At 62.3% G+C, this 25,217-nt stretch overlaps 1 protein-coding gene across 1 annotated transcript; it reads right to left on the bottom strand.

Moving 5' to 3' along the window:
* Positions 1 to 5,389: 5,389 nt before the first annotated feature.
* Positions 5,390 to 14,761, bottom strand: TBX1 (T-box transcription factor 1; the record flags this gene model as incomplete). Its single annotated transcript, XM_082325462.1, has 8 exons — positions 14,713 to 14,761; positions 13,208 to 13,613; positions 9,916 to 10,017; positions 8,536 to 8,707; positions 8,203 to 8,358; positions 6,855 to 6,922; positions 6,537 to 6,637; positions 5,390 to 5,805 (listed from the first exon to the last, which is right to left on the bottom strand). Exons 1-8 carry the CDS (start codon positions 14,744 to 14,746, stop codon positions 5,390 to 5,392), a joined length of 1,455 nt encoding a protein of 484 aa, XP_082181588.1. The 5' UTR covers positions 14,747 to 14,761.
* Positions 14,762 to 25,217: the final 10,456 nt, after the last annotated feature.

The following is a 25,217-nucleotide window of genomic DNA, read 5'->3' as shown; positions in this document are numbered from 1 at the left end:
GATTTCCTGGAGGGAGGAGGACCTTTGAAAAGCAGACTTATACATGTACATATATAGTGTATATGGGACATGTCCATATTTTTCAAAATTAATGTATATCTTCAAAACCAGCTCTTGCCTTTTGCACTGATCGTGTGTACAACATACTGGGCAGAAAAAAAAAAAAAAAAGTATGAAATACTGTTCTTGGAGATTAGCAAACCTCTGATACACTAACTAGATTCCCACAGACAATGGGTGTCTCGCTTTAATAGAGAGCACATTTTATAAGCATGCACTGTGCTCATGATAACAGCCAGTAACAGAAATCTTTGGGTACGGTCGCTTTCATCTAGTTGTGCCAAACACTCATGTAAATTAATTATCTTGCTGATCAATTGAACTAGGATAATTAAATGAAGAAAAAAAACGCATACCTTTAGAAAAAAGTTACATACGTACACACATACTAGCCTCTACACTCGTAGACTGCACTCTTTGGAACACCAGCTTATAGGAACAGCTGAATTATTGCTGGCCGATTATCCTCAAATTCTGACTCACAGATTACTGCCCTTCCTTATGTATGCCCTTGTGCTTCGACGATCACATCTTTGCTTTATAAAACAAGTCTGTATTTTTCTCTCAGATCGCACATTTGCGAGCTCTGGCAAAGCTCTCCAAGGCTCGGTTCTGGGCGTGCGATGCCCAGCTCTCCCCTGCGGAGGGAGCCGGCTGCGCCGCCGCGGCCGCCGTGCCCGTGCCGGTGCCGGTGCCCGGTGCCCGGTGCCGGTGCCCGGTGCCCGGCGGGGAGGGGAGGGGAGGGGAGGCCCAGCGGCTCCGGCCACACAGGCGGTTTAAGACGAAGGGCGGGCGGGTCAGAGCATCGCACCCGCCGCCTCGACGCTCTGCCAGCAAAAACGCCTTTGGTTTCAACCCGTCAGGAAACTGAACACCAGGAGGGGAAGCAGCGGGACCCATAACGTGTATGTGCACGCGTTCAACAGGAGCACAGCAACTTCTTGAGCTCCTGGGACGAAGGCGCTAAAACTTGCTTCGCAAGTACCGCTGCGGTAGCTCTTCCGGAGCTCCCCGGGGCGGCGGGGCTCAGCCGCCGCCCCCAGACCTAACCTGCGGGTGCCTAACGTGTTTCCAGCAGCTATAGGGATCCCTTTACACAGGCTGAATGTTGCACAGCACAAGTGAACCTGCTTTTCTTATTCCTTTCGGACCAGGTCAAGGTGCGACTGCCCCTTGGCCAGGGATCCAGGCGTCACAAGCTGAAATCCACTTGCTGGAGAGAATGAGGTCTGTTTGGCAGGGAGGCCAGCACGCCAGCTGAGGTGGCCCTGAGCCAGGCAGCCCCGCTAGCCATGGCTCCTTGAGGCAATGCACTAGGAAGCCCCCAGCTCATGGGAGACCCACACTGTCCCCAGTGGCCTGGTGGCTGCAAAATGCCTTTTTATGCTAACTGCAGTCCTCGGGTCATTCTCCACACTGCAACCCACAGTTACGCAGACTGTCGCATGAGGGAAAGCAGAGCACTTGCTCCCCTGGCGATGGCCGTGAGCATGTGTGCTTGAGACTGGCTGATGCTAAGAGGCACCTAGCAGGGACCACCTTCACAGTTCCACCCAAAGCAGTTCTAGGGTCTCCCTGAACAGGAGGAAAGATTAAAAAGAACATCCATGAAGTGTGTAAACAGTGTGCATGAACACTGCAAGCACACAGAAGTCTCATCCCCGTGCCCCTATCCTACATCAAATTTAGTCAGATCCATTAGCAAGGAAAAAATAAAAACAACAACAAAGAATTCCTGAAAACCTGAGCTATCCCCAGTGTTTGGGTAAGTGATCAAGCAAAGACCTCCCTTGCTTCACCTGTGGCTGCCTAATCCTTTATTTATCCACTGAGGTAAGTGATGCAGTTTTCAGACCTTGGGAGCAATCAGTAAATTCAGGCTGTACCTCTGGAAAATGGAGCCACATGGCTAATTTATTCTCTAGCCCTGTTTGGAAGAGACAAAGGGTGCTTGTAACCTCTGTGCTTGGGCCTGTTTTACCAGCAGCTTTTAAATACACAGTGTTATGTGTGACTTGAGACGAGCATCAGTGGAAGTACTGTCTGGAAATGCTGCAGCCTTCTTTCCGAGTATGTGCCATGGACCTTGGTGACAGCATGTACTGCGTGAAGTTTAAACATACATGTAATCAAATCATACAAAGTCATTTTTCAAATGAAACTGCAATGCATATAGATAAGGCATGGCCTGTACATGATATACCTTGACTAACTGGCTGCCCGGTAACATGAAATTTAAGTGTTACAGCTTTTCTGTGATTTTCAAAAGGCTTCTACTACTCAGTGGGCAGTGTTATGGGGTTTTTGTTTGTTTGACGTGGATTTTTTGTTGCGATAGAAAAATAACACTGCTTTCCATATCTGGAACACTCCCATCCAGTGAAACAGACATGGCTATACAAGGAGGAAACACTAGTCAAAGCCCCGAGGAAGCCTGATTTAAGGACTAAAACATGACATGAAATGGACTGCTAACATGCTTAATACTAACATATATAAGCACCTTGCATGTTGATGGCCTAAAAGCAAGGTTAGAAATACCATTTTCATAGTTAAAAACATAGTCTTGATACAGCTGCATGGTCTCTCCTTCCCATTCAGACGCAAGACTTCTGTAGTGGTTCTTCTAGCACAGAGGACAGACTGGTGATCCTGAGGGCCCACTGCCCGCAGCCATAGGTTGAAGTTCTATGATTTTTCTCTTCTTCTAATAGAGATAAATTAAAATTCCTACAATCAAGGCAAGGACCTTGACCCACTTTCTGTAAGAGCACAGTTTAGTCCTGGTGTCTTGGGTCACGCAGTCCTCTCAGCTCTTGCGCAGTAAAGTACGTTTGAGAAGGTGCGTGGCCAGTCTGCCCTGAGAGCCAGCGGCACTTCCTGCAGCGCTCCAGGTATGTTCAAAGAGAACTGGTGCTTACAAATACAAAGGGAAGCCTGGGACCCCGACCCTGCAAGCTGTTGCATACTGATAGACTGATAGAGATGGCTACAAGCTACAACCGTGGGCAGCTCCAGCAAGCAGGGAGCCAGAAGGGAGGGAGCACTCGCCTATGGAGATTCGCTATTTGCTCAGACTGAACAACGCCAGTTTAGCATCCCTCCTTATTTAAGGGACCTCGTTTTGTAGGGGAGGTTTAGACTTCAGAGCAGACAAACTGACAAATACACACAAGTAATCAAACAAGAAATGAAAGAAAGAAAGAAGAGGAAAAACATTTATAAATGTCACTGTCCAATGTCTTTTCAATTTAAATGAAATAAGATTATCTACATATATCTACAAATATCTACATGTATCTACACTGTTTGCAGATATGATTCTTTGGTTGTCTTCACTTTTTTCCTACACTGCAACTATCAAGGAAAAAAAAAAAAGTGTTTGTATAATCTTTGAAAGAAATAATAAATATTACAACTTCATTAAACGTTTGACCAAAGCTTTGGCACTAATCGGTTTACAGATAACAACTCATACTGAAAACTCTGAAATAACAGCGGCAAAGCAACAGAGCACATCCAAGAGCCATTTCCCGCTGACTAATAATAAGCACAAGGCTATTTTACACCAACCTTTCCGGGAACATTAATTATGATTTAGTCAGACACTAAGAATCTCACAATTCACTGCAAATGTCAAATAAAATACATATTTCTTGCACAAGTCTTTTTCATGGATCCAGATATATTTTTTATAACAGAAAAAAAAAATTACATAAAATATTCATGTTAGCCTGTATCCCTTCTTAATCCCTTCCAAAAAGTTTTGGAAGCCCAAAGCCCACTGCCAGAGATGGAATAAACATTGCTATTAACACTGCCACCTGCACAAGGGAAGGATTATGTTTTAAAAGGTTTGTAGTGAAAATGCACAAACGTGGATGAATAGAGGACTTACTTAAAAAAAAAAAAAAACAAAAACATTTCTTTTCATAGAGTCATGTGGAAAAATCAGAAGAGCGTTCATAATACTGTATACCAACGCAGCTGAGGAGCTGTTCAATACCTTCTCTGAACACAAAGGGACTGCCCTTCCGTGAGCATCTGACAAAAAACCGCAAGCCAACTATTCAAAACACATCACTGCAGAAACTGTGATGAACAGGCCCATCTTTTCAACAATAAGGAAAGACTACTGAAGGAAGATATTAAAGAAAAAAAGAAAAAAGTACTTACCAGCTCTAAGAGGGAAGATGCAGCAAGCAGGTAGGTGCAGAATAGGTGCTTTGGGACTACTGCAGTTTGGGTCAGCCCAATATAAGGGGTGAGGCATTCTGGGGAAAAAACCCTGAAGTTCCACTAAAAGGCGCCTCTCAGCGGGGAGCACCAAGGGCCCGGGAAGGGTGTAGCAAGGCAGCACCGCGAGGCTGCCTGGGAAGCAGCCAGTCTACAAACTACTGCTGAGGATGCGCGGCCTGGGCTCTGCGGGTATTGCCCCCACCCCAGCTGGTTCTTAAGCCGGAGCAGCCACTGTTGTGAGAACAAGCAGCTGTCCGTGGCCGCGCTCTTGGCCACCGGCTCCTCTCAACAGCTCCGGAAAACGCCGTTGTGGTTAAGCTGCCCCAGTGAACCCCAAAACTCACGAGCGGGGCAGGACCGGGGGAGAAGTGGACAATTAGTTCTGACAGTGAGGATTCAAAGTGTTCCCTTAAGCTAAACTCTGCTTCCTCCGGCAGTCTCCTCAGAGAACGGCCGCTAAGAGAGCGGCTCGGCTCGGCTCGGCGGGCGCACAACGAGACCGCGTCCCGGGGCCCGCCGCGGCCGGGGCCGGGTGTGCGGCGCTGCTGGCGGCCCTCCCGGCTCCCTGCTAACGTTACGCGTTCCGCTGCGCTGGGAAACACCCGTGGCACCGCCAGAACGGGCGGCAACACCGAATCTCCATCAGGAGACGCGGCGGGCGAGTGGGAGGGGGCCGAGTCGCCCCGCCGCTGCCGCTGCCCCGTCCTCCCACCGCTTCCCAGCGGCCCGGCGGTCCCCGGCGCGCTCGCGGGGCATCCGCAAGATGGGGCAGGGAGAAGGGAGATAACGACATATGGCTTCATTTATCAAAGTGCAGCTGCGGGTCACACCGCGACGGGAGCGCCCGGCCCCGCGCCGCCGCCGCCCGCCCTCGCGGCCCGCCGACGGCTGAGGAGCGGGCGGCGGGCCGCCGCTTCCTGCGATTGGGCTCTCCGGTTGTCGGTCAGGCCAAGCCGGCCTATCAGCTCGCTCGTAAGGCGGGAAGAGAGGGAAGGGCGGGAAGGCGGGCAGGGCGGTAACGGTCGCGGCACGCGCGGCCGCCGCCGGTCTCTCGCGCCGTCGGCGGCCGCGCGGGGCGCGGGCGGCGCCGTTATCGGGGCCCGTAGTCGTAGGTGGCGGGGGCGCCGGCCGGCGAGTACACGTTGGCGGCCGCCGCGTTGACGTGGTGGTGGTGGTGGTGGTGGTGGTAGCCGTGCCCGCGGATGCTGGGCAGCGGGTACGGGGCGGGCCGGCTCTTCGCCCCCAGGTAGTGGTCGTAGGCGGCGGCCGCCGGCGGGTACTTGTAGGGGTGGTGGTGGAGCGGCTCCGAGGCGGCGGGCTCCAGGCGCAGTTCGTGGTGGGGCGGGCTGGGCCGGCCGCCGCCCAGCGGCACCAGCCCGGGGCCGCCGGCGCCCGGCAGCGCGGGGCTGAGGACGCGGGACATGAGCTGCTGGTGCGCGGCCTCGGCGTGCAGCGGCGTCCCGCCGGCCGCCTCCCGCTCGTACTCCCGGCGGCTCTCGGCGGCATCTGCGGGGGCACACAGCGTCAGCGCGCGGCCCCGGCCCGCGGCACCGGCGGCACCGGCGGCACCGGCGGCGGGGGCGCGGCGCGGCCGGGGCCGCGGGCCGGGGCCTTCCGAGGGCAGAGGCGGCGCCGCGCCGGCCGGCAGGCCGCCACACGCCTGAGGTTCTGCAATTGTGTAACACTAAACAAATACAGACTTCCCTTTATTTTGCAAGCCCGGAGCGTGTGCAAGAAAGGCCCCCGGTTGCCTTTGCAGTTGGTTGCTCTGCGTAATGGGAGTCAACGGGCAGAGGGGCTGCTCGACCCGGCTGCGGCTCCCCAACGGGAGCGGGTCGGCGCGGAACGCGCTGCCGGGGCGCGTTCGAAGGGCAGTGCCAGCAGGAGCCAGCGGCCCTCGCTGCGTCCCTGCCCGAAAAGCTGCACTGGCCGCAGAAAAGTCAAAAATGGGACACTGAAGGGAAAGGGCGGTGTTTTTAAAGCGGCAAAGTTGCCGAAGTACAACAACAGTGAGTGGTTTAGACCTGAGAAAAATTAATTAGGCTATGAAGGTGGCTATTTTTGTTTAAAAACTAGGAGGTAGTGCAAAGCTGACGAGCAATGGAGCGGTGCCCACTGCAGGCAGCTGCGCGCTGGCATGGCGAGCAAGGCGGGCCCCAAGCATGCATGCGCCGAGGCTGGCCATGTGGGCCAGCAGGCCAGGGTGACGGGCTGGCCCGGCCCCTGGGGGCTCTCACCTTTCTCTGTCCCATTCTGGTGGGCCGGGGAAGAGACTGGATTCCGGGATCTGGCAAAAGCGCTCATGAGAGGAAGAGCCCCTGGCCTGTGATTCCTGGGCCTGGAAGAAGAAGAAGGGGAGCGGTGATACGGAGCCGACGGTCCCACAGAATGAGTGCTTAGACCACTGCTGCTGCGAGCTGCAGCTGGCAAAGGGGGCCTGACCCAGCGTACCCCGAACTCTGTGCGAGCCTCGTGCAAATGCGCGCTGCGCAGGCGCATGCTAAACTGGGGGCGAGAGTGGGGTGCAGTCGTAGTCAATAAAGACGCAGCCTTACCAGTCCTCAGGGTCGCAGTCTCTGAATCCCTTGGCGAAAGGGTTGCTGGCGATCTTCAGCTGCGTGATCTGTAAGGAGAAGCGGAGCAATGTCTCAAAGTGGCACACGCGGGGCTCCCCGGTCAGGCAGCGAGCGTGTCCCCGAGCAGGCTTTGGGAGCCGGCGGTGCCTGGTCCAACGGAGAGGGCCGGGGTGGCCGGTGGAGCCAGGCGCACTCTGCCACAGAGCACAAACGTGCTTTCCCCCGTTAGAAAATGCGGGCTGGTAGGCTACCTAATACGAGTTCAAGGCGAAGGGAGAGGCAGCCCAACGCGGCTGCAAAGGCTGTGTAAATGCACTTGTAAGAAAATGCCACATTATATGGGTCACCACCGGAGCAGCTAAGACAAATCACTGGATAAATCATACTTATGTATTTATTTAATTCGCTGGGGAGAAGGCAGGACATTTTCTATATTTAAGCAAATCCACGGATAAAGTATGTGATTGTGAGTTTCCGGAATGGGTTGAAAAACAAACTTTAAGCCCCTCAGTGACAGTTCCAGCCTTAGAGGTCAAACTGATAGAAAGCAGGAGAGACAGAGCAGCTGTCCGGAGCCATCAGGCAAATGCCAGCCGGGGAGGGACTCCGGAGCCCCTTAAAGGCGCAGCCCTGCTGCGGGCGGGGACCCCGGCTGCCCCGCTCCGAGCCCCCGCGGCGGCTGGGGGACGGCCCCGGCTGGGGGACAGCCTCGGCTGGGGGACAGCCCCGGGACGGCCCCGGCCCCGGCGCGGAGCCCGGCGGCTCGGGGCAGCGCTGCGGAGCCCCCTCCGCACTCGCGGCCGGGATTCCCGCTCTTTGCGCGACGCTGGTGCGATTTAGAGACGCAGTTGGATTACGCGCTGCCCAGAAATCCGCATCAGATTCGGGAGGGTGGGCTGGCGTGTTGCGGTTTTTAACATGTAACTGCGTTCTGGGCAGGAACAGACCGCCACCAGCTCAGAGAAGTAAAATCGCAGATTTATCCAAACAAATCGTGAGTGACATTTCGCAGCGGGAAGCCTGTAGTTTCCCAGCTAGCCCCGGTCTCGGGTTTACACAGGCGATGAGGTCCCCCGGGCCGGGGAAGCTGGCGACGGGGCTCACGGCGCTTCCCCGGCGGGCAGCGGCGCGGCTCCCCGGCTATCGGGTTCCTTGCGCGGCCCCGGAATGGCTTTAGCAGATGGGGAGGGGGAGGCGGAGCCCCCGCAGCCGCCCCGCCGCGGCCGGGAGCGGGGCTGAGCCAGCGCCGGGCGCGCCCGCACCCCGGCACCCCCGCGGCGGCCCCGGCCCCCCTTTTCCGCTGCCGCGGGCCCCGCCGCCGCCTCACCCGGTGGTTCTGGTAGGCGGTCACGGCCGTGAAGCGCGTCTCCTCGAAGACGAAGGTTTTGAAGTTCTCCTCCGCGTATTTCTCGCTGTCTTTCCGGGGGTCCACGTAGACCACGTGAAAACGCGGCTGGTATCTGTGCATGGAGTTCAAAATGATCTGAATGATAAAACGAGCAAGGAGACAATAACTGATCCAGGCGGAGCATGGAGGAGGAGAGCGCGGCCCCGGCCCTGCCGGCTCCCCGGGCCGCGGAGCCCGGGGCGGGGGCACCCCGCGGCGGGGGGCTCCCCCGCGGCAGCCCCGCGTCTGACGCCTTCCCCCGGGAGCACTTACATGCCCGTTGTCATCCAGCAAATTGTTGGTCAGTTTGAGCTTGTCGAAGGAGACGATCTGCTTCATCCACTGCGCCCCTTTGGCCGGGGAGTCGGGGTGGTAGTGCACCCTGCCGGGGGTGGCGGGGTCGGCTTTGCCGGCCACCAGCCAGGAGGAGCTGTGGAAGGCGTACCTGCCGGGGGGGAGGCAGCCTCAGCCCGCCGCCTCGGCCCCCGCCCGCCCCTGCAGCACCCGCGGGGTCCCGGGGCTCCCGGCCCGCCGGGGGGAGGCACGGCCGCCCGTCCCTCCCGCGTCCCCGGGCAGCGGAGGAAGGAGCCCGGCTCCGCGGCCAGGCTCCTTGCGGCGGGAAAACAACGTTTTATCAGGTCGCCGGTGGAACTGGCGGGAGAGAAATCTGCGGGACGGAGGAAACTTATAGCTACCTGCGCAGATTTGGGAGAGAAGCCACAAAGGCTCCCCCTTCTCCTAAAAAAAAGGGTGAAAGGGAGCCCTCTGTACAGTAATGTTCTGGCTTTAAGCGAAGAGTGGAAATTTATGTGTAGATTAATAGCAGGTCCAGAGTTTAGCAGCCTTGTTTCATTCTTTCAAAGTACATATTCAACAGTAACATTTAAAACAGAGAAACCAATCTTCTATACACGTGTTTACTTTAAAAGCCAGTGTTTGCACAGGGGGAATTAGACACCATTGGACTCCAGCAGAAACATTACTTTTTAAAGATATACTCAATTGGATGTTATATATCCCACTTCCCTTGACAAGCAAACATTTCTAGGACGCCCTGAGAATTTGGATATCTGTCTAAATATTTATATATCGGACCCTGCGATTCCTACGCGGGCTGCCGGCTCGGCGTCCTGATCTGAAGCTAAATACATAATGCGCCTTTCACTGTCTTTCAATCGAAGGGGTGGCGAACCAGACCGCATCGCTGCCTTGCGCCTCGCCGCTTTCCCAGGCCTTCCCACGCTGCCGCTGGGAACAAGGGCCGGGTGTTGCGGCTCGGGCGGCCGGTGCCTCCCCAGCGCACAACGCCCGCTCTCTTCACCCCAGCACCCCGCGGGCTCCCCGGCGGGCAGGGCGCAGCCCCGGAGGCCGCCGGGCCGGCACCGCCGGCCCCAGCCGAGAGGCTGCGGCACCCGCGGAGCGCCGGGGGGGAACCCGGCCGGGGACGGGGAGCAGCGGGACGGGGAGGGCTGTTCTGGGCAGGAGCTGCCTCCTCCTGCCCTGCCGCCCCGCGCCGGGCTGGCCCCGGGCGCCGCAGCGCTGCGGAGCGGACCCCGGGCAGCCGCACCCCGCCGCTCCGCCTCGGCCCGCACCGACGCGGCCCGGCCCGGGGCGCATCCCCCGGCCCCGCGGGGCGGGCAGGGCGTTACTTGCCGGTATCGCTTGTCGTCCACGGGGACGAAATCCATCAGGAGCATGTAGTCGGCCATGGGGTCCATCCCGAATATCTTCACCTGGAAGGTGGGGAACATGCGCCTGGCACAGAGAGGAGAGAGAGGAGAGCTGAGCGGAGGGGCGGCGGGGAGCCCCAGGGGCCGGCCCGGGGATGCTCAGGGCCGGGTGCGGGAGCCCCGCAGCCCTCCCGGCCCTTCCCCTCCAGCCGCCCCGGTGCCCGCCCGCTTGCGATGCCGGGTCCCCGCGCAGGAGCCGCCGGCCGGAACGGGAGGAAAAGGGGCGAGGGGCTGCCGCGTCCCCCGGCCCTCGGCAGCGTCCCGACGGAGGAGCCGGGGCAGCGCTGGCGGCCCTGCCTCTCCCGCCGGCTCCGGGACCCTTTGTGCCGGGCACCCGAAGTGCCCCGTCGGGGGGAACGAGCGGCACCGCCGCCTTCGCCATGGGGAGACACAAGTGGAAAGAATTTCCTCCCCGCCGTTTCCCCATCCTTCCAGCTGACCCGATTTGAGGCAGATGCAAGGCATTACCCCGTCCCCGGACGCACACCCGAGCCGGGGGCAGCGGCTCGGGCAGCCGGGGGCAGGTCCAGAACCTCCTGCGGGGGACGCGGGGGGACCCAGTCCCCGCTTCTGCAGTTTCCGCGCCCCCCAGAGCTGCGCCCGTTTTACAGCGGCGGCTACAGCAGCAGCGCGGTCCCCGGGGCCGGCGGGAGCCCTCCCGCAGCCCGGGGGGGCAAACCCACCCCCCGGCGGGGCAGGGACTAGAGGGCAACGGGGATCTCCCGGCGAGCCCCCTCCCGGCTCCGCTTCGTTGCCAGAGCCCGGTCGGGCTCCGGGTCCCCGCACCTTCGCGGGGCGAGAGGAGAGCGGGAGGAGCCCGGGGCTGCCGGGCAGGGCAGGTCGGCCCCGGGGCTGCCCCCACCGCTCTGCTCCGCGCAGACCCCGGGGACCCCAGGCTGAGCCGGGGGCGCGGGTCCCTCGCTCAGGGAGGGCACGATTCCTTCGAGTGGCTGCGGGGCGAATGCGACCGGGGGTGGGCTAAGAGAGGGGGCCGGGGCGGCCCCCCCGTCCCTCCCTCCCTCTGCAGACACCGGGGACAGGGCCCGGCCCGCGGGACACGCCGGAGATGCGCCGGGGCTCGTTACGGCTCCGGTTTTGTTGGATATTTGCTTCCCGAGCAGGGAGCGACAGCGGGCGGCATTTCGGGAAGGGGGTTTGCAGCCGTTGGAAAACCAAACTCCCAACACCCGCTGCAAAAACCACCCGATCGAAGCCGCAGATGGAGAGCCCCCCCCGGCTCACTCCCGCGGCGCAGGGCCGGACCCGCTGCGCCTCTTCCCGGGGCTTTTTTGGTTGTGTGCCGCTGCTCTCCGCCGGGGAAAGGCTGCCTGCGCCCCCCGGCTCCTTCCAGCCCGGGCCCGGGTCGGGCGGCTGCGCCTCCCTCGCTGTAACGCTTTAGCAAACGCTGGAGGACGTTTCCAATCGCTCCCTCTGTCATTATTATTTTTAAAGGTGTAAAAGCCCCCATTAGCTCCGGTTCCGGTGTTTCTTGTTTTAAAACTTAGTTTTAAAACAAACAACTCGAGATGATAAGACCCACCTAGACAAACAGCAGGGCCAGCCCAGAGGCGCTGGGAGAGAACAGGCTTCGCAGCGCCTTCTCCGAGCCTTTTCCTGCTGGTTTTTACCCGTTTTCTCCTGTTTTTACCCGCCTGTCTGGAGATTTGTCGGTGTCATAAAACAAACGAAAAGGAGGGGGGAAAAGCCCCTGATTCAAATCGAGTTGGTTCATTTCCGAGCCCTTTTGGAGTGGGGTATTTGCAATCCCTTCGCTGTCCTGGGAGAGCGAGGGAAGCCAGAGCGAAGAGCTCCTGTTTGCAGGGAGCCTCCGCCTGGAGCCTGACCGACCTTTTCCGCTAAGGAAAGCAGCCGAGCCCGGCGCCGGGGCAGGCTCCGTCTGCGGGAAATCGCGCCCGGGGTCCCGCAGCCCAGCGCCGGCCCCTCCGCCGGCGGCTGCTCCACCGAGCACCGCGGTGATTTTTTTGTTTTAGTAAATTGCTAATTTAAAAAAAAAAAAAAAACCAAACTAACTGCGTATATATAAATATATTTCATTTTTTGCACCTTCGGGACCCTCAAAAGCGCTGGAGGGAGACCGGGAGCGCACGGCCGCGGTCACCGCCCCGGGGACGGGGGCTGCGGCAGTGCCCGGGGCTCCAGCCGCCGCCGCCGCAGCCCTCCCCGGGGCTCACGGAGAGCGAGCACCGCCGGATTTGTTAATTTGTTTGTTTTTCGTTTCTCCCCTCCGCTGCCGGATCGCTTTAAATCAAGGGAAGAGCCCGGAGCCGGAGCGATGCGCTCGCCCCCCCGAAGGCAGCGTTCGCCCGGAGCCAGCGCGGGGAAAGCCCCGCAGCTCTGCCCGAGCCGCCGCGGCCACGGCGCTTCCCGGCGATCGCAATTAAATGCAGTCATTAACCGCCGTAATTGGGGCTCCTCTTCCCCCCCACGTGTTTTGCTCGTTTCTAACGCGGCCGCATCAGCCGCTTCCTTTGTTCCCCGGCCGGGAGCGGGGTCCCGGCCCGCGGGGCCGAGCCGGGCCGAGCCGAGCCGCCGGCGGAACCGCGCCGCGGCGGCCGGAGCAGGGCCGAGGAGAGCCGGGCTCAGCCGGGCTCGTTACTCGATAGTCGGGAAAAGCAGCAGCCCTGGAGGACGTTTCAAGGTGGGGGCTGCTTGCGTCCCCGCCGGAAGGAAAAGATCCGCCCGTGCTAAAAATCTGTTTCGCTGCAGGTACGGGACGGGCGGGTTTGCCAGCCTGCTCTTCCCCCCGCGCCCTCGCCGTCCGCCCCGGCAGCACCGCGTCCCCCGCAACAGGGCTCCGAGCCCCGTGCGGGGCAGCCGAAAGCCGAGGGCGCCCGGCGGAGCACCGCGCCCTTCCCAGCGGGGGCGAAGCGCGGCGGCGGAGCGCCCGGCGCGGCTGCCCCGGGCCGGGCCTGGCCGGGCCGGGCCCCCTGCCCGCCGCCTCCGGCCCGCGGGAGCCGCGCGTTCTCCCCCGCAGCCTCGGGGCCGCAGGGGCTCGCAGATGCCGACCCGGGAGAAGCCCGAGGATCAAATGACGGCGACCGCCGGGCCGGGCCGGGCCGCCCCGCAGCTCGCCCTTGGCCAGCCTCCGTTTTCCCCCACACCGCGAAGGCGGCCGCCTGCGGCCGGGCCCTCCCGCCCCGGCTGCCCGGGGGGAGCGGCCGGCGAGCCGGGGCCGCTCGGGGGCTCGCACTGACCTGCCGGCCTTGGTGACGATCATCTCGGTGCCCAGCTGGTTGAACTCGTCCCACAGCGCCTTCATCTCCAGCTGGACGCTCACGTTGGCCACCTTGGGGTTCTTCTTCACCGGCGCCTTGGCCGCGGCGGCCGCCCCCGCCGAGCAGCCCGAGACGGCGGCCGGCCCCGCGGCGGCTCCCCCGGCGCCCTCGGGCGGCTCGGGGCCGGGGGGCGGCGGGTTGGCCCCGGCCGCCGCCCCGCCGAAGGGGTAGCCGTGCTGGGGCTGGGGCGGCGGGTGCGGGTGCTGCTGAGCCGTGCAGGGCTCGTAGTGCGGCGGCTCATGCTGTCCGTACGGGTCCCCCGGGGAGGGGGAGAGGTGGTACCCCCCGGAGGCGTTCAGGCTGCTCAGGCTGTTGGCCGTGAAAGCTGCAACATCGCAAAAATGGGACAGCTGGGTGAGCCAGGGGCTGGAGATAGCTGAAATCATTCCAAAAACAGGCGGTCAGGGCTCCGCTCCGGTCCCGCTTGCCCGCAGCTCCGCGCCGCTCCGCGGGTGCCCGCCGCCCTCCCCGCGCCCGGCCCAGCGGGGCGCCTCCCCCTTTCCGCTTTGCTTGGCCCCAGCCCCGCTCCCCCCGGGGCAGGCGGGGAGCTCGCTGCTCCCGCTGCCTGCCTGCCTCCGATCTTTTCTATTTTTTTTCCTTTTTTTTTCTTCTTTTTTTTTTTTCCTCTGCAAACCCGACAGATCTGCCAAGAGCCGCGGCGGTGCAGAGCCCGTGCTATCTCTGCAGAAGGCCTCCCTCGCCGCACACGATTTGGGACAAAGCAAACTCCCACCCACCCCCCCCAAAAAAAAAAAAAAAAAAAAAGAGGAGGGGGGAACTCAAAGAACGAAACCGGTTCTTATTTCCGTGTAGCTACGGAGCTGCAGGTAACGTCCCTCGCTCTGGGGCCGCGGCTGACAGGGGAAGACGGATCTGTTTTGGCAATCCCCCCTTCTTCCCATCCCCGGGCGAGAGAGGGGGAACAGACGCGGCCCGGAGCAGAGCCCCGGGTCCGCGCCGAGGGGCGCCGGGACGCCCCGGCCGCGCAGCCCCCGGCCGCCGGCCCGAGCGGGCCCTGCGGAGCGGGACAGGCCGCCCCGGCTGCGGGCGGCCCCTCCGGCGCCCGGGGGGCTCCGGCCCCTTTCCGCCGCGGCCCCCAGGCCGGACAGGGGCTGCCGAGCCGGCGGGGGCCGAGCCCCGGCCCGCCGCCGCCCGGGGATGCTCCGGCTCCTCCGAGGAGACGCGGGTCCGAGCGGCGCAGCCGTCGGAAGCCGCCGGCGGGGCAGGGGCAGCGCCCGGGTGCCCGAGGGAGGGCTGCGGGGGCGCGGGGGGCAGCGCAAAGCCCCCTCCGAGCGGCCCCGCGGGCAGGCCGCGCTCCGAGCGCTGCCCGGGCCCTGCCGCCGGCCGGGCCGCCCGAGGAGAGCCCGAGCCGCGGCGGCCGGGGTCCGGTCCCCGCGGGCTGCGGGGCCGAGCGCGGCGCTCACCTTCCATGTCCCTGGTGACGGTGCTGAAGTGCATCTTCTGCGGGCGGCAGCCGGGGCGGGCGGGCGCGCTGCGGCCGCCGCGGGGCTCCTCCAGCGCTGCCTGCCCTGCTTGCTCGGCGGCGGCGGCGACTGAAATCAGAGAGGCGATACTGAAAGCATTTGCCTTGGGAGACAGAGGGCTGTTTTCGTCCATAGGGGAGACACCAATGCAGGAGCAGCAGCCGCGGCAGCCTCCCACCACGAGCCCCCCCTCCCACCCCCTCACTCCCCTCCTTTCTACCGCACCATCCAGGGAGGTGCGAGCGAGACCCCCCTCCTTCCAGACGGGGGGGAGGGAAGCTTCAAAAAAAAAAAAAAACCCCAACAGAAAACAACCCAAACCCTCCGTCCCCCCCCCGGGAAGGGCGTTGGGGAGCAAGAAACTTCCCCGGGGCCCTTTGCAGCCAGCGCCGAGCACCGCAACGGCCGGAGCGAGCCCTGTCAGCGAGAGGGGGCCGGGGAGGGGGGGAATAAATAAATAACCCCACCAATTTCTTCCCCGGGGCCTCAGTTTCTCTCCCCCCAACTTCGTTCCCTGCGATTTATTAATTTATTTTCTCTCTTCCCTTCCCCCCCAACCACCACCTCCTGCTTCTGCCCCCCCGTCCCCTCCTTTTCTCCTGCACGTAGGGAAAGTGGCTCCCTTATAGGCGCTTTCCCCATCAGTGGCTGGGAGGCGTCACGAAGCCGGGGGTGTTTGCCTGCAGCAGCGGCGGCGGCGGCGGCGAAAGCGAAGTGAAACTCCTGCCGAGACGGTGTCAAAGGGCCGGGGAGGCCCTTCCCCGCCTCCCGGGCCCGGCGAGCGGCCGGCGGGGAGGGCTGGGATGTGCTGCGGGGCGGGCGGAGGGGCCGGCGGTGTCAATCACGGCGCCGGGAGCCGGCCGACGGGAAGGGAAGAGCCGAGCCCGGCCGAGCCGAGCCCGGCGTCAGGCTGCGGATGTCCGGCACCGAGCGGGGGGATTGCTCCCTCCCTCCGGCCCGCATCCACCGCGGGGCCGCGGGGGCTCGGCGGCCGCGGGGACCCGCAGCCCGAGGGGCCGCAGCAGGCGGGCGCCGGGCACGTCGGGGTGCGCTGCGGGCGCGGGAACCGCCGGCCTCCTCGCCGGGGCGGGATGGGACCCCCAGCCCCGGGCCACCAAACCCCCAAAGCGCCCGCCGGCGTGCGAGCATTTCCTTCGCCGAAAAAAACGGGGAAAACGGAAAGCCACCGGCGGCCCGGCCGGCGAGCCCCTGCCCGGCCCGGCCTGGGAGCCCGCTCCCTCGGCAGCACCTGCAGCGCCCGCCTGGGCCGGGGGCCGCCGCCCCGGTCCCCCCCGCCCCGGCGGGGCTGGGGCGCTACTCACCCTCCGGCACCGGCGTCCCCCGGGCCCTTCCTCCGCATCGGCGCGGGCCGAGGCGGCGCGCCCTCCCCGCCGGGCCCGGCCCCGCTGCCGGCCCCGCTGCCGGTCCCTCCGGGCGGGCGGCCGCAGCGAGGTCCCGGGGAAATGCCCCGACGGGGCGGGCGGAGCCGTGGGGCGCGCCGGTGGCTACCGCCGCGCTGGGGGTTGCATAACCCGAGCGGTGCGCGGAGAGCCGCAGTGAGCAAGCGGGTTATATATAGCTGCCCTGTCTGTAGCCTGCGGGGCTTGATTCTTCTGTTGAAATATTATCTTTGGATGTGGTAAAAATATTTGCAGAGAAAAATCTAGACTACTCTTACATATTTGAGCATATGTTGCCGCAGCTAACGGCATAAGGGCAGAGCGTGACACGACGGGTGTTCTCGTTCTTCGCTGCTGCTGGCAGCGCGGCTCCCGGCCCGGGCAGTTTCTGCCCCGAGCCCCGGGCCGCGGCGCGGCGGAGGGCGGCCCGGTGCTGCCCCGGCGGCGGTACGAGGGGCAGGGGAAGGGATTTCGTTAGGGCACCTGGGGGCAACACCGCCGGGTGCCGGGGTGCGAGCTGCTCAAGCGCCGATGCGAGCGGGCGCCAGCCCGTTCCCCGAGCTGTGCCCGGCTCCGGGCAGCCTCTGCCCCGGGAGGAAAGAAAATATCCCCGCCCTGGAAATTAAGAAAAGCCCCGAATCCAGCGCCCCAGCAGCGTCGGGGAGCTCGGGGCTGCTGCCCGTGCCTGGCTTGCCCGCACCGTTTCCCAGGTTTATCCCTTTCTCCTTCCCTGCTCCTTAGGCAAATTCCCGGCTGGAAGCGCGCCCCGTCGGGGCCAGCCCGGGCGCGGACGGGCCCCTCGGCCTCTCCACCCGGCCGGCGGGGCCGGGGCTGCGCGGGCTCTGCCGGGGACGCGGGACCCGCCGGGAATCGTTGCCAGCCGGTCCCCGGGCGGCAGCGGAGCCGGTCCCCGCCGAGTCGCGGGGCTGCAGCCCCGGAGCCCCAAATCTCGGAGAGGAGCCCCCGGCGCCCCGCTCCCGCTCCCCGTGCCCGGCCTCGCAGGGTCCCGCACGCGTGAGCGGCGCCGGGCGGAGCCGGGAGGGCGAAACCGGCCCCGGTTCCCCCGCGCCGGGGGAAAGCGGCAGAGCCAGCCCAGGGGAGCGGGAGGCACGGCGCCGTGCTGCGAACGGGGGTCGTTCCCTCTCCTGCACCGCCGAAAGGGCCTAACCCCAGAGGCCGCCTTTGCCAGCCGTCTCGCCCAGCCCCGCGGGCGCCTGTCCCCTTCCCCGGCCGCCCCGCACCGCCGGAGCGCCGCACAGAGGGCCCAGCCTCGACGAGCGGTTGCGAACCCCGCCGTCGGCGGTGCTGCTCGGCCCCCGGCCCCGCAGTCGTCCCTGGGTTGGGGCGGGGGGCAACGGATCAGTCCCGCGGGCTGTCGGAAGGGCTCCAGGGAGAGGGCGGGGGGGTTCCTCTGCTGTCCCCAGCTCACACCTCGCCGGGCAGGCGGGAGGGGAGGTCGGGGTTGCCCCGCCGCCTCTCCGCCGGGAACGGCTCCGCGCTGCGGAAACGCCGAGAGGTCGACGGGGAAGAAGGGCAGGACCGACCCCCGCCTCCGCGGACACGCATCGGCTTCGCCCCGAAACGCTCGGGCGCCGGCGGTGCAGAAACTCGGCCGTGGCGGCACCGAGGAAAGCAACGCGCTGCAACGGCTCCCGCGTCCCCCCGACGGCAGCCCCGGAGCCCGAGCATCGCCGCCTCCCCGCCGCCCCACCACCTGCCCCGGCCCCGGCGAGGCTTCTCCCCGCAGCAGGCGCCCGCTGCCGCCCTCTCCCCCCTTTGGGCCCCGCACCCCGCAATCCCCCGGACCTTCCAGGCGAGGCGGGGGCGGACACCCGGGGCTGCTGCCTCCGTCCTCCCTCGCAGGGGTCTCCCCGCCGGTACCGCTCCCACGGGCCGGGCCAGGCGCCCCGGCGCGGAGACCCCCCGCTCCGCTCCAGCGCCGGGGCCGCGCTCCCGCCGAGCCACGGCCCCTTCGCTGCGGAGGTGCCCGGGTCCCTCAGGCCGGGTCCCCCCGCGCACCCCGAGCCCGGGCCGTGCCGCAGGTGCGCCGCGGCCCCGACGGGCTCCCCCCGCGGCCCCGGGGCCCGGCTGCGACACAGCCCCACCGCCCGCCGCCTTCCCTCCGCCCGCCCTTCGCACTCACCCGTCCGCCCGCATCTCTCCTCCCGTCCCTCCCGCGATCCCTCCTTTCTGCCCGCTCCCCCGGCCCTTGCCCGGCCCCGCCGTCCCTCCCGCCCCCCGACCCCCGCGCCCCGACGGGCCCCCGGCGAGCCCGGCCTGCGGGGGGGCGCAGACTCCGCGGGGCAGCTGGGGGCGGCTCCGCACGGCCCCGCACGGCTCGGCTCGGGCTGGGGCTCGGCACGGCGGCCCCGGCTCCCCGCCGAGCCGCAAACAGCGAGCGGGGGGCGGCGGCGGCACCGCGCCCCGCGCAGGGGCCCGCACACGCCGTCGTCCCCGCACGCCTCCCGCACAGTGGCCCTGCGGCGGGGCGGCCCGGGCCGGGTCCCGCCGGCCCCGGGGGCGAGCAGCGGCGCGGGCAGGGCCGCGCTGCCGGCAGCGGTGCTGTGCTGGAGCGCTCGTCCTTGGCAGGGCTCGGCTCACGGGAGCCGCGGGCATTTGCGGCGTCGTTGTAAGGGGGAGATAACGGGGAGGTCTCGGCGGGTGAAAAAAGCCCGCGGGTCCCGCGGGTCCCGGGAAAAACGGGGATTTCCTGGCGTTTAATTTGGGACCGTTATCGATGAGTGCTCTTATTACAATTACAGTCATCCTCGTTATTACTCCAACTACGGCGACTATTAGTATGATTTTGCAACGGGTGTTTGAACTACAGGAACCGAAATTAACGAATCTAACGAATCCAAAAATCGAATGCGTTAACCAGGTCTCACCGAGAAAGACAGACAGAAAGACGGAAAGTAGGGCAAGACAGGCAGAAAGAAAGACGAATGAAAGGAAGAAAAAAAGAAAGAAACAGACAGAAAGACAGAAAAAGAAAGAAAGGAAGAAAGAATGGAAAGAGAAGAAAGATTAGCAAAAATAGAAGGAAAAAGAAAGAAAAGGACAGAAAGAGAAAGGAAGAAAAAAGACAAAGAAAGAGAAAGCAAAAAGAAAAAGAGAGCCCGAAGAAGACATCGGAAAGACGGCCAGGCCGGGAAGGACGGACGAAGGAGCGGCACGGCACGGCACGGCACGGCACGGCACGGCGTCCCGCCGGGCCGCTTCGCCCACCCGCTCTCCCGCAGCGGGAGCGCTTCGGGCCGGGGGTGCCGCCACCGCGGCCCGCCGCCGTCCCGTCCCTGCGCTCACCCCCGCGGCAGCGCGCCGGCTTCTCCGGGGCGCCCCGACCCCGCTCGCCCCCGTTGCGCGGCCTCCAGAGCCCCCGCGGCCGCCCCGAGCCCGGCCCGGCCGAGCCGAGCCGAGCCGCTCCCCTCCGGCCGCCGGCACGGCCCAGCGGCGGCAGCGCTGCCCCGGCCCGGCCCCGCCGCTGGTGGCGAGCGGGGATTTGGCCGCCCCGGCCCGGCCGGCGGCAGCGCGGCAGGTGCGCGGCCCCGCGGAGCGCGGCTCGGCCCCCGCGGCGGCCCGCACCGGGACCGGGACCGGGACCAGGATCGGGACCGGGACCAGGATCGGGACCGGGCACCTGCGGCCGCGGCGGGAGCGGCTCCTGCCCGGGCCGCCGCCGCCGGGGTCCGCGGCCCCGCCCGGCAGCCGCGCTGTGCTCCGCCGGTGGGCGCGTTCGGTGCTCGGGGCTCGGGAAGGAGGGGGGGAAAGGAGAGGGAAGCGGGAGACAAGCGAGAGAGGAGAGGAGAGAGTTGGAGAGAAGAGAAGGAGAAGGAGAAGGAGAAGGAGAAGGAGAAGGAGAAGGAGAAGAGAAGAGAAGAGAAGAGAAGAGAAGAGAAGAGAAGAGAAGAGAAGAGAAGAGAAGGGAAGGGAAGGGAAGGGAAGGGAAGGGAAGGGAAGGGAAGGGAAGGGAAGGGAAGGGAAGGGAAGGGAAGGGAAGGGAAGGGAAGAAGGAAAGGAAAGGAAAGGAAAGGAAAGGAAAGGAAAGGAGAAAGGAAAGGAAAGGGGAAAGGAAAGGAGAAAGGAAAGGAAAGGAGAAAGGAAAGGAAAGGGGAAAGGAAAGGAGAAAGGAAAGGAAAGGAGAAAGGAAAGGAAAGGAGAAAGGAAAGGAAAGGAGAAAGGAAAGGAAAGGAAAGGAAAGGAAAGGAAAGGAAAGGAAAGGAAAGGAAAGGAAAGGAAAGGAAAGGAAAGGAAAGGAAAGGAAAGGAAAGGAAAGGAAAGGAAAGGAAAGGAAAGGAAAGGAAAGGAAAGGAAAGGAAAGGAAAGGAAAGGAAGAAACAAAGACAAAGAGAGAGAGGGGGGAAGAAAAACAACGAGAGAGAAAGAAAGAATGAACAAATGAAAGAAAAATAAACGAGATAAACACCCTGAGGAAGAAAGCATTCAATAACAAATAATCATTGTTACAGCCAGCACAATCCCCATGAACAACAGTTGTTTTCTTGCGAACAGGCAGTGATGCGCCTGGGAAAGCCGGGGCTTGCGGGGCTCCGTGGGCTGCCCGACCCCGCAGACGGGCACGGCGGGGAGCCCGTGGCGGTGTGGGGGCTCCGCAGGGCCCAGGGGAGCGGGGCCGGTCTCCCGCTTGCCAGCCTTGGCTCCACGTTATTTACCATGGGGATTTCGGGCTGGTTTTATGGGTCACTTGCCTGCAGATCCCAATGTAGAGATCACGCACGGGGAAATTCTCAGAAATAAAACTGTCAGCCACTCTACCCCAGCACACAGCCGTCAGGCTTTCTCCCTTTCCCCCTCTTTTTTCCTTTTCCCTTTTTTGCTCCCCCCGCCCGCTCATGCTTCTCCAGTGAGCTATCCGTGCTCTCCTGCAGCGCAGCTGCCCTGCGTGGCCCACGGTTTGGGGCTCTGAGGTTTCTGGGACCCCTGCCCAGCCCCGGGGCGCAGAGCTCCCTTGGGAGCTCCGGGGCGGCTTGGGCCAGGGGACGTGGCCGTTGGGGCCATCGCCTGGGGCTCCCCTAGGAGCCCACCCCAGCTTCTCTGGTTTTGAGTGCACCAGGAGCTGCCTCTAAAACCAGTCACTCTCAGTCACTCCTGTCCTCATTAATGTTCATTAATGCTGACAAGAAGCTCTGTACGGGGGTGCTGTTCTGCTGCCTGGGGCTGACACACACGTCTGTCGCTTAATATGTGCGAGTGAATTTGTGCCCGTCCCCTCCGGCCTGGCTCTCCCCTCACTCGCACCCCGGCTCCGGCTCGGAGCGGGAAGCTCCTCCTGGCTGCCTGCGCTCCCTGAGCACGCAGGGCAACGGGGCTGCAGCCACAGGGGACGAGGCGCTTTCAGTCGGAAGGAAGGAGCCCCCCCCATCCCCGTACTGAGGTGCCAAAGACGGCTCAGTTGAAGCGTGTTTCCTTCTCACAGCACAAGTTTGGGGAAGAGCGGAGAGGAGCCCCGCAGAGTGCAGGAGGACACTGCCGCTGCGCTGCATCTGAAGGGAAAGCAGCCGCCTCGCTGCTTCTTGCTAGATCCTTTCTGTGGAGTGAGAGTCGTTTTCGAGCCATCCACTTGCAGCCGAGTGGCTAGAGGGAAGGGGAGGCATTTCTCCATGACTCAGTTGTGGTTGTTGCACCGAAGGTTTGTATTCACTCAGCCCCACAGCAGCATCCTCTGCAGACATTTATTTTGGCTAACGGCAGCCTGGTTCTCGTTTGGATGCAGTCACTGCAGACCCACACGGGCGCTGGGAGGAGCTGCTGGTGGAGCTGCTGCGGCCCGCAGCTTGGCTGCGAGGCTTCCCTCCCGCGCAGGGCCCCGGAGGGTGCCAGCCTGCACGGGGCTGCAGTTAGACGGGCACGGTCCTCGCACGGAGGGGCATTGTGGAGCTGTCGCTGCCAGGAGATGAGGTGTCCCCCAAAGCTCCCTGCCGGCAGTTGCTGTAGACTGTTCTGTAAAGATTTTTCCCTTGTGAGGACTTTTTCCCTTTTCTGTTAGACCAGTAAAATACCCCTGACATTCCTTGTTGTTCCACCTTGTCCCCTGACACAGCAAAGAACAGATCAACATCACTTGTTCTGCAGCTCGTATGTTTTCATGGGGTTTTGGTGTGGCAGTTGATGTTATATATTAATCACTAACACAACACAGTATGTTAGCACAAACAAATTAACAGCAACAATAAACCGCAAGGCTCAGCATGCTAATGGAAGGCTGCACAATCTACAGGGCTCCCACTGAGATAAATCCTCTCCCTGCATTGCCGGGTATTTCATTGGACACGTTGCAAACTTAACCCAAGCACCATAAGGAACGGATGCTTCAGCCGACGTCAGCTGCTTCTTCAAATCCAATCCAGCATAAAAACTGACTAACTCCATCCCGGAGATTTTTCTTCTTGCGTCAATGCTGGAGCTGTACCCTCTGGAACGCGTCCAGCCGAGAGGCAGCGGGCTCTGCGCTGTCACCAAGGGCAGCTCGCGCACGTTAAAGTCATATGGGAGAGCGCAGTCTCTGAGAGCAGAGACCAGACCTGAAGATGAGCCCAGGACCCTACCTGGAGCCCACGTTTGTTTGCAAAAAAGCAGTGTTCCTTCTGCCAGCCTGCTCCACTCCTTCTTCCTTCTCCTTCTCCTTCTTCTCCTTCTCCTTCTCCTTCTCCTTCTCCTTCTCCTTCTCCTTCCCCTATCCTTCTCCTTCTCCTTCTCACTTTACCCACTTGTGGATGTGCCTCGGGATTTTGTGACCTGTGGGTTTTTCTCAGCTATTTCCTTGTGCCTTGCGGGACACCTCGCCCCTTTTCGGAGCGTTGTGGTGGGGCAGGTGAGGCAGGGGTGCTGGTCCCTTCTGCCTGCCTGCAGACCCACACCCATGCTACTGACAGCACATCCCTCTCCCCAGTCACAAGGAATTAGGGGATTTCAGGCCATTGCTCTGGTTCCTGCTTCCACCACCCCATCAACCCAGGCAGATACCTTGCTGTGCGTGCTGGGGACCAGCAGATTGTCTCTGCTGGAGCTCGGGGCTGCTGGAGCAGGCAGCCACTGCGGTCAGGGCCTGCCAGGCACTGAGCCCAGCCGGCCGGGTGGCCAGCCCTGCCTGCAGGTGCTCCTGCCCTGCACCCTGTGTGCTCCTGCCCGCAGAGTCCTGGCCGGAGACCTGGCACCCCTTAACGGACACCTCACAGAAAGGAAGGGGCAGGGACTGCACCAAACGCCGGGAAGCCCTTACAATAGGTTTTGTAATCCCTGCGCAAGCCCTGCTAAGGGCAATGGTGTGTTACTAAACTAACTAAGCATAATGAAGCAGAACAGAGTGGAGCAAAGCTCAGTGCTCCCACTCCTGCCTCCGTGATGCCTCAAACAATTTCAACACGGGGTGCCCAGGGTCGCTCGGCACAATTAAATCCCTTTGCTAATTGCATCTCAATGTCCTTCTGTGCAAGCAACAGTGATGATGTTTAGTCACCTTGGGAAAGCTGTTTGGCATTGAAAGGGATCCAGGATAATCTTGGCTTAGGTTTTTGTAGAATTTATTTATTGTATTTTTAGGTTTTGTTGTATAAAATAGCACTGCACCGTTTCTAGCTCTTCTCTGATGACATCTTAATTAGCTCTTGTTCTTCCTACTCATTAATTCAATTTCCCCCTTTTTAGTTGAAATGCCAGCCTGGAACTGGTCAGGAATCCATGTTCCTGTGGATTTTTTACATTTCTTGTCATTCTCTCAAAGAATATTTTTAATGGAAAAGGGTGTTCGAATCTAACCTGTTCTCACACACATGGCTGCTGCATGAGGAACGTCCTCCTCCTTGCCCCACTGGGCTCAGAGACAGGCTTTGGAAAAGAGATGTGAAGGCACACAGACTCCTAGAGGTGAGAAGCAGCACAGCTGTTTCCTTCCTCATGGTTTTTGCTGGCGAAAACCTGGCCCTGGTGAAGCCGGTAGCGGGACCCCCGTCGCCTGAGGAAGGCACGCGTGTCAGGGGACCCGTAACGCACCCGGGGCCCGAGCTGTGCTGGCCACTGGCTCTGTGGGGGCCCCGGCTGCCACTGGCCCTGGAGGCAAGGGCTCCCTGCCTCCGCCACGCATGGCTCACTGCGGTCCACGGGCGCTTCCCATGGGCCACGGCCTGCGAAACACCGCCATCCCCACAAATAGCACGAACCGACTGGCACTGAGGAGTGGTTCAGTTTCGGGAACTGCCGATGCTCACGCCTTCCTCTGCGGAATTCGCACAAGGACAGATTAAAGAAAGCCAATTTCCTTTCTCATCAAATCAATTCCTTCTGGGGCAAACAAATCCACGAGCGCAGCGCTCTTGTCCTCCCGTGATCTTGTGGTTTGCTCTGGCTGGAAGAGGCAGCTTTGGAAAACCCGAGCCCATTTCCTGCTCTGCGTGCTGCAGTGTATATCCTTGCCTCAGCCCTGGAAATGCTTTGATGGATATTATTAGGCCCGGAAAGCATTTGGAGCTCCTTTCTTCCGTACGAGCTGACCAAACTGCTACAGGATGAAAGAGGGGTAAATTGGAAGGGTCTGTGGATGCTGCGGGCAGGCTGCCTCGCTTAGGGAGCCCAAGTTGTGCTGCTGCCTGCAACAGGGCCCAGAGCGAAGCAGCCGTGGGGCCAGGGTCACTGCCAGCCCCCGGGGAGGGGGGACATCTCTTTCCTACCCGCCTGCCAAGCGGCAGAGCTGTGGTAGGGCACCACCAAACCGATGCCAGCGAGGCCTGGCCCCTCCTGGCTGCAACCAGCCCCATGCACGGCACCTTGGCCTCTTCTTAAATCACACCCCCTTCCCCAATCCACCCTCATCAAATCCTCCAAGTGAGGGGAACCAGCCTTTTACCCCTCTCACATCACCCATTGCCCACCCCGGGTCTGCACGTCCCCTCCTCGCTCAGCCCTCCAGCCATCGGGAGCAGGAGTCTCTCACTGCTTTGAATGGGAAAGCGGCTGAAAAGCAAAGCCAAGCAAAACCTTCGCTTTGTGAGGGACTGGAGCTCTGATCGGTGTTTTGCCACTAACACAGTC

Source organism: Platalea leucorodia (genome assembly GCF_965183815.1).
Source record: "Platalea leucorodia genome assembly, chromosome: 12".
NCBI classification, from domain to species: Eukaryota; Metazoa; Chordata; class Aves; order Pelecaniformes; family Threskiornithidae; genus Platalea; species Platalea leucorodia.
The sequence above is the reverse complement of the archived record's forward strand: the minus strand, read 5'-3'. Positions and strand labels throughout refer to the sequence as shown.